An 8,471-nucleotide genomic window follows, 5' to 3' on the forward strand; every position below is an offset into this window, starting at 1 on the left:
CAACAGCTCCTGTTCCATTTTCATCTGACTGGCCACTACAGGCACAGCATCATTTTTACAGCTAATCTGTTCCTTTCTCTCAGTAATCCGCATCAGACTACTGAGCTCAGTAATAGCTCTAGCCAATGAACACACACAAATAGCAAGGACAGTATAAGAACAAGCAATACTGAGGAAAATTCTAATCCTACTAAATTTGGCAGCACAAACCTGTTATGTAACCAGTGATTTAGTGGACAGTCTGATCATCTGGCAACATTAATGTGTTCTTCTCAGTACATTAAACAAAAATGACAACTTTCCATCACAGATTTTATTTTGTTTTTCACTGCATAATATCTCAGGAAAGGCACCCCATGCTAACATGACACTTTTAATATCAACAAAAATGCTTTTATACGACAATTCAATTATACAGAAGGTGTATGCAAGATTAAAAGCTACCTTTAAGTGCGTCTTTGCCCAGATTCCCTTGAACTGTGGTGCATCTCAGAGGTGCAGGAGAGGGTTTGTGATCTAAATTTAAAGCAATGGGTCTCCAAAACAATGCTTGGAAAATAGGCTTTTCTGAAAGTTAACTGTTACATCAGCAAATTTTACAGATCTCAGGAACTGAACTTCTCACGAGGCTAAGAAGTTTTGAGAGCTACAGATGGAAGATCCCAAACACGTACAAACCACCAGAAGACCAAACCACTTATTGTATCAACTGTTTAAAGAAAACCCAAAACTGTCCTCATTTTCCAACAGAAATACATTCTAATATGCATAAGCAGCTGCCCAGCAATAGGATACAGGTGCATAAAGGATCTATTCACAAAATAACTATGAACAAAGGCTCATACTATTTAAATCCCCCTTGTCCTTAAATCAGTTACAAAATGAGTTAAGAGTTCATTCAGTCCTAACATTTACAAAGTGCAATAAACATTCGACTCATACTAAATACTCAAGAATTACCAACAGTAATGCTTTTGAAATAGAGATAGTGGCAAGTTTTAGAAGACAAGAAAGGAAGTTTTATTCACAGAATGGCAACAAAACGAAACAAAACCCAATCCTATAGAACATATCCATTAAGGGTGAAAAGTTCAGAGAATATCAGAGAATTTGCTATCTGAAATTGTCACACACTCTGGTGACAAGCACTTGTTGCAAAACCTGATGCTAATTACAAACATTTACTTTTCATCCATGTTTCATCCATGCCATCGATATGCACACTAATATGAGAATTCCTTGTTGTGTTTGGAAATAAGCGGCCATCACCATGCAGAAATAACTTTGCAGGATGCCAGCTATCACCAGCTAGCTAATCCATGTACCTCTATTCAATTAAGGTAGATAAAGCTTTTAAAATGAAAAGCAGCAGCATTCCTCTCTTCTTTTGGGGAACCCAGCTCGTTCCACTATCCTGACAAAGCTTTTTAGGAGAAAAAGAATTGCCATTTTAGCAACTGCAGCATGCCAACACATTTGGAACAAGAAACTTTGGTGACAAATGCTCAATCAAAAATGGACAGTTAAGGGTGACAGCTAATGTCAGGCAACCTCCTTCAGAAGACTTCCTATAGCACAGTCACTGCATGGCAGGAGCCAAGAGCAAACATCACCAGTATTTTGTTATTCTTCCACTAACACATAGGGAAAAAAGCGATTTTTCATTCTCTATTAGTCATGCAGTTGTCCCAGTAATAGACAGGAGAACAAGAGGAAACCTAAACCAGAGTATCTATTCATAGGGAAATTCCCATTGATAATTTTTCTGTCACAGTTGAAAGTCACAACAGCGTTCCACAAAGGAGATTGCTAGAAGAAAGAAACACTTAAAAAGGTCTAGTTAAAATCTCACCATAAATTAGGAGTAGCATTCTTCACCCTTAAAATGCATGTGTCGTGAACACTTGATACCCTCCGTAACAGAAATTGCTTTCTTACGCAGAAACCAATCAAAGCACAAAAGAAACCAAGAGCCACACTCAGCCTCTCACATTTAGAGAGGCTCACTTCAAGTCTCATATCACACCAACACAAAAGAGAAAGCAGCCCGTTTTGATCTTTCAGATTTGACATGTGTATAAGCAATTACATCACAGAATCCAAAAGCCAGTTTCAAACCAATTATTTAAAAGCCAGTCTACCCTAGGAAATAAAGAGGCTGAGACATGGCATTAGAAATTGATGCTCGTTATTTTATTGCCTTGGGCCACCAGGTGCCATACATGAAGTCTCCGTAGAGGCTCACAAGGGAACGGCTAAGCAGTCTTAATTGCCCAGGTAAGAACTGGCAGAGTAACACACTAGATTTCAGTAGATTAACCATTTATGATTTAACCAACCCTGCTGTAGGAAGAAACAAAATTCAACAGGACAATTGCATTAAAACCTGAAGAGCAATATTTAAATAATAGTTCAGGTTGAAAGTAATTATAAACATCCATCAGCATAGAACTAAGTGAAGATACTACTTTAATAAGGTGATTCAAGCTCATATTTCATATGTCTATAAAATATTACTATCAGACAAGCAGAAGACTCAAGATAGGGCAAAAATAAAAAAAAGCATTAATCTCAAAGACCTGTGTTACGATGGTAACATAATTTCAACCTATCCACTAGGATGTCTCTCTCACTTTAAATTGTATCAGTTGCCGCAAACCATTACCTTTAAATATCAGTTAACACTAAGTGCTAAAACAACAAAAATAAAATATTATGTGCATTCCTAGGCAAACAATAAGGCTGTCTTTACCTCTTATCTCATTCCAATTAAAAGTATTATCTCCCAGAATGTAATATTCACAAAAAATTGTAGAGAAAAATACTGTACAAAGACACAGCAGTTAAAGTTCATAAAAAGACTAGTCAACACAATTAGACAGAAGTTTGCTTGTAGTTCTTCGTATCTAAGACCTTCTTGCCACACATTGAGCAGATGCCTATAAACAAACAATAGGTGCGTAAATTACTTTAAAACCATTAATAGTTTTCTTAAACAACACAGTTGTGATGTTTTCATGAAGACAACTTTCAAAAAAAATTGTTTAAATGAGCTCTCACTAACAATGTATCTCTGCATTTTCTCACCAGATACTGCAAATTTAGAAGTAATAACATGACTCCTAATACAAACAAGTATTTACAGCACACGTGCAATACTGCCACTTAAAAAAAATGTCTATTTTGAGAGCATGATGATTCACAACACTGCCTGAAGCCTTCGTAATTTGCTGGAGTGCTAAAAGAGAGCCAGGAAAGGCTTTCATCTGACAAACAGGTAAAAATGGTGTATTATTAAACTTAAGTCCCGTAGCCAAACTGAGGCACCAGATGGACAAGTAGCTTGGCTAAGAAAATATTACAGTTGCCAACAAAATGACTGCTAAATGGAAGATTAACAGGTGAGTAGGTTCAGACAGTTGAGAAAGCTGAAAATTACATAGTTTATAGAACTAAGCTATTTATAGAGCAGTAGAAGTGAGAAACAATGGACACCCCGAATATTTAAAAGTTGAAGTGAACATGACTACTGGTGTCCCAGAGGACTTTGTCCTAAACCCAAGTCAGCAGACTAGAGCAGCAAAAAGTACTCAAGTTCAGCAGGGGCAGAGGGGCATGTTGTCAAAATGTGTCCCTCTTCTTCTAAAGCAGAAAGGTGACAAATCTTTTGTCTGGTAGGGCCGCATCTCATTTTAAAAGACCATTTCTTGGCAGACAAGAAAAATGTCAAGTGGCAACTATTCCTGTTAACTCGTTCTGAATGGGGTGTTTTCACATATTGACATCATGTGACTGGAACCATATCCAAAAGTCCATTAGGAAAGTGAACAGCAGGGAAAATGCCACATGATTCACTCTAGAGAGCAAAATCCAGCCCACGGTCTGTTCACTTCAGCTCTAAACTGAGGAGTAATTAACTTTAGATTGCTTCTCAATTTCAGAGATATGCAACAGTTGAAGCGCTAAGACATACGACTGCATATGCTTCAAGAAACATGCCATAATTGCATCTTTAATGGTCAGAACTACAACCTAAAGCACTTAAGAGTTCTGAATTTCATGAAGAAGCCACATTCAACCTACAAAGATACACTAGTGGGCAAAGAAGAAATACTGAAGCCCACCCAAACCAGCCATAAGTTTAAGAAAGAACCAGGTTACACCGTATGGGATTCAAAAAACAATCTGGTGAGCATCTAGCAACTAGAAAAGGCAACCCTCCTATAGCAGGCTGCTGAACCACTGACTCAGTGACACAGTATGCATTTATAGAACAGTTAATGTAATTTCATAAGTAAAACATACCACTGGTTAGCTGTAGCTTTACATCTAATAATCGGTTCACCTCGTGTCTGTGTCCTATGTGGATTCCTTGGTATTAATATTGTAACTGAGTTCACGTTGTGTTCCCTGCCCCTTCACACTGGCTCAGGAAATACAAGTTTAAGCCCTTTTGCTTATCTACTCAAAATCAAAAGGCTAGCAGAAGTTTGATATCCTTAAGGCTTTCCATCGAATTAATTGGAAATTGATTCCACCACCTCCCTCAGGAATTTTTTAACATTTTTTAACAATATTGAAGACTTATTATGAATATAGGAGATAGAAAGCTTCCAGGTATAAGCAGAATTTCGGTGTAGACATTCACACAACTCATACATAAAGAAAGATTTTATATATAAGGTACTGCACAGTGCAGTATCTTCCTTTCTAGGGACGATGATTACAGTCATCTTTTTTATTTTTCAGTTTTGCCTAAAGGTAAGCTTTACTTACAACTCATCAAGCATATTCACAACTGGACTAGAGACTCTAGAGAAATGAACCTTTCAATGGCTTATGTTAAGCCACTGAATGCCTAAGAAAATATGCAAGCACAAAGACAATTAGAAGCATGATTTGCCTTTGGAAACAATTTCATAACTGCTTTTACAATTCAGCTTATGTTTCTCACTTTGCCTTCTATTCCTCCAGTATTCTGCTCTTCCTAAGCTAGCCTATTGCTTTACCAAGACCAGAAGTTGGATTTTTGGTTGTTTCGTGGGGCTTTTTAGGGGGACGGCCAGGTTGGGTGGTTTTGGGTTTTGGTTTGCAGTTTTTTGGTTTTGTTTGTCTTTTGGGTTGTTGTTTTTTTGTGGTTTTGTTTCTTTGTTTGCTTGTTTTTACCACTATTCAGAAGCAGAAAAAGGACTGCAACAAGTAACTGAGTTTTACAAAATCTGATTTTTTCAGAAACTAAGAAAAATCAAACTTGCTAAATCACAGTTTTCTATGCAATTGTCAAGATGAAGCTCACAGTTACTCTTCCAATTCTACTGCTTTAGATAGCAGCAACATTCTAAAAGAAGCAGAATCACAGAATGACCTAGGCTGGAAAGGATCTACGGCAGTCTCCTGTCTTGCCCCTGCCCAGCTCAAACCATGGCCACGCTGGATAAGGCTGGCTCAGGACCTTTCAAGTCAATCCAGAATACCTCCCACAGAGATTCCACAGCCTCTGTGGGTCGCTGTTATTACAGTACTTGACTACATTCACAGTGAAAATTGCTTTCTTAGTATATAATTAGAATTCTCCATGTTCTACCCTATGTATGTTACCTCTTATTCTATTACTGTGACCCTCAGAAGAGCCTGACTCCATCTTCTCTATGCCTTCCTACTAGTATTTGGAAGATAGCAACTAAATCTCATCTTAGCCTTCTCTCTGTAAGATGAAACAAATTCAAGAGTTCTACTTGCTCTTTCATTTCAAACCAATCCAGGGTAATTTGGTACTCAGTGAAACTCACCTTTTTTATAGGCACATCCTTGACAATAGTGAGATCCAGGCTGATGGACAGAACTCTTGCAAATCCGGCATATTGCAAATTTGTTCTTTCCATAAGGATCAAACCTGGGAAAAAGGAGAAGTATTTTATTTACACACCTTAAAATAAAGTACTTCCTCTGCCTCATCCTAAAATGTCTAAGCTAGAGGGCATAGACAGAAATACCCACAAAGCCTGTAACTTAGAAAAGGGACATAAAAGGACTAATTGTATCAGGCTGCACAGTCTACACAGAAGTTTCCTCTTTCCCCATTAAGAGAGATTTCTTGCATTATGGACACAACCTTAACAAAAGCAGAATTAAATGTGGGAGTTTATTAACATACTATACTATAGTAAACTTAAATGCCTTCTAGCAGCACCTTGCCTCTTTCTACAACAGAACAGCCCCCAAGCATTAGGGAAATGCTCAAGAGATTGTACAGGCAATCTCAGCACAGAAAATAAGCCTTCCCAGATCCTCTCCTGACAAAAGCATCAAACCCTAGCAATTTGTGAGAGAATTGAAGTAAAATATTTGCACGCGCTCTATGATTCAGCACCCATGAAATATGTATGGACATACTTTTATCAGATGTCATGCCCACTACAATTACTTTAGTGTATATTGGAGAAGTTTTGAGCAGTTGCCAAGACACACAGTACACAGGCCTCAGTTTTAGCCAAAATCAGTATTAAATACTAACCTTGCCTTCTTTGAGGTCAATGCCTTGTTTTCATTTAACTTGCGGCCACCACTTTCTGCAAAGAAAATAAAATCACAAACCAGTAACTTTCCCAGTTCCAAGCATGCCTAAAAAAGCTTAGTTTACAGCTTTTACATGTGTGAAAATAAAGTCACAAACACAGATAAAACATATAGCACAGCATTAAAGCACAGAACAGAATACTTTATACAGTGTTCCATTTGCATATTGTCACTCCATACAAGGAGGAACAAAACAGTCAAGTTCAGTCCTGAAGAGTTTGGAGTCAATAAATTCCCAATGCATTAAATCAGCACGGAAGGAGTTGCAGAGATTAAAAATTAACCTGATCAACTATTTCAAATTTTAACTTTATGACCATAAGACAGCTCAGGTGCCCAACAGTCTTTTAGGTACCTGAAAAAAATCATAGGATCACTAGGTTGAAAAGACCATTGACATCATCGAATGTAACCATACCTGTTCAGTACTAGACCATATCCTTGAACACCTTATCTACCCGTCTTTTAAATACCTCCAGAGATGGTGACTCAACCACCTCCCTGGGCAGCCTGTGCCAGTGCCCAATAACTCTTTCAGTGAAGAAATTTTTCCTAATGTCAAATCTGAATCTCCCTTGGCATAACTTGAGCCCATTCCCTGTCATCCTATCACCTATCATATGCAAGAAGAGACCAACACCCACCACAACCTCCTTTCAGGTAGCTGTAGACAGTAATAAGATCTCCCCTCAGCCTCCCTTCCTCTAGGCTAAACAACGCAGTTCCCTCACCCATTAGTCGTGAGACTTACTCTCCAGGCCCTCCACCAAGCTGATAAAAGAAGTGGTTACTATTACAGAAAGTGGAATACTTTTTATTTAAGCTAAAGTTTCATCTAAGTAATTGGTTTTTTTCTTAGTTAGACAAAATGTCCCTCTGATAGCATGTTTTCTTTCAAACAGCGTCTTTCCAGACACTGGTCATTCTTTGTATATGATAGTGTCTCATGTGAAGTGCGATACATGCTCAACAGATGTGTCTTCTTCTGAAATCACCTCTGTCTGCAGCTTTTCCCTCTCTAAGACAGAAAGCTAGCTCCAAAGTTCCAAATTAGTAAGAGATTTGACTGGTGTAAAGTTCAATTGGTCCTTGAAAATAACAGAATATGCCTAACATTTCTGGGAAAATGTATACGCATGCACATAAGTAGGAAATACATTCTGTCCCCAGCTCCTGTCTCATTAAACATGATCGATGGAGATCACTCCTTCATAATGCCCAGGCCCGAAAAAGGGTGCCCGCTTTCTAAAACTCAAAAACGAGTCTTCGAAAGTTTATTGGCCAGCGTTTTAGGTATCAAAGAGTTAAACCCCACCCCAATTACCTGTCGTGTTTCTTGCACCATCTTTCCACGTATCGGGAGTGATGACCGTACCCAGTTTCTTCTCACCTGTGCAACGAAATGTTACAAAGTGAAAAAAAAACCCAAAAACTAGAACTCTACTGTGTTGATGCCCTGAAAAGGCGCTGCCCATGGACATGTGGACCCACATATACAAAGGCCCAGGGGCCCGGGGATGCAGGGGCCCACGGACGCAGGGACATAGGGGGCACAGGGACACGGGGAACCCACGGGCAAAGGGGACATAGGGGGCCCACGGACACAAGGAACCCACGGGCAAAGGGGGGACAGCGGCCCAAGGGGGACGCAGGGGACCCACAGACGCGGGGGCGGGGAACGGGGCGGGGAACGGGACGGGACACGGACGCAGGGGCGCGGAATACGTGGCCCACGGACGCAGGGAGGAGGGAGGGCAAGGACACGGGGGCACACGGACCCTCGCCCCCTTCACTCACACTTCTCGCACACCATGGCCGCAGCTCCTCCTCCTCCGCCACCACCACAACAACCAGCACTTCCGGTCCCGCCCCGGAAGTGACCGGCGCGCGCCGGC

The 8,471-nt window shown here is 39.9% G+C and overlaps 1 protein-coding gene across 1 annotated transcript; it reads right to left on the reverse strand.

The window, feature by feature from the left end:
- Nucleotides 1-360: 360 nt before the first annotated feature.
- On the reverse strand, nucleotides 361-8,468 carry CRIPT (CXXC repeat containing interactor of PDZ3 domain). The gene is made up of 5 exons (XM_069852624.1): nucleotides 8,374-8,468; nucleotides 7,901-7,966; nucleotides 6,515-6,569; nucleotides 5,790-5,893; nucleotides 361-2,939 (listed from the first exon to the last, which is right to left on the reverse strand). The coding sequence occupies exons 1-5, from the start codon at nucleotides 8,387-8,389 to the stop codon at nucleotides 2,875-2,877; spliced, it is 306 nt and encodes a 101-aa protein (XP_069708725.1). The 5' UTR covers nucleotides 8,390-8,468; the 3' UTR covers nucleotides 361-2,874.
- Nucleotides 8,469-8,471: the final 3 nt, after the last annotated feature.

This window comes from Phaenicophaeus curvirostris, chromosome 2 (assembly GCF_032191515.1).
Source record: "Phaenicophaeus curvirostris isolate KB17595 chromosome 2, BPBGC_Pcur_1.0, whole genome shotgun sequence".
Taxonomy (NCBI): domain Eukaryota; kingdom Metazoa; phylum Chordata; class Aves; order Cuculiformes; family Cuculidae; genus Phaenicophaeus; species Phaenicophaeus curvirostris.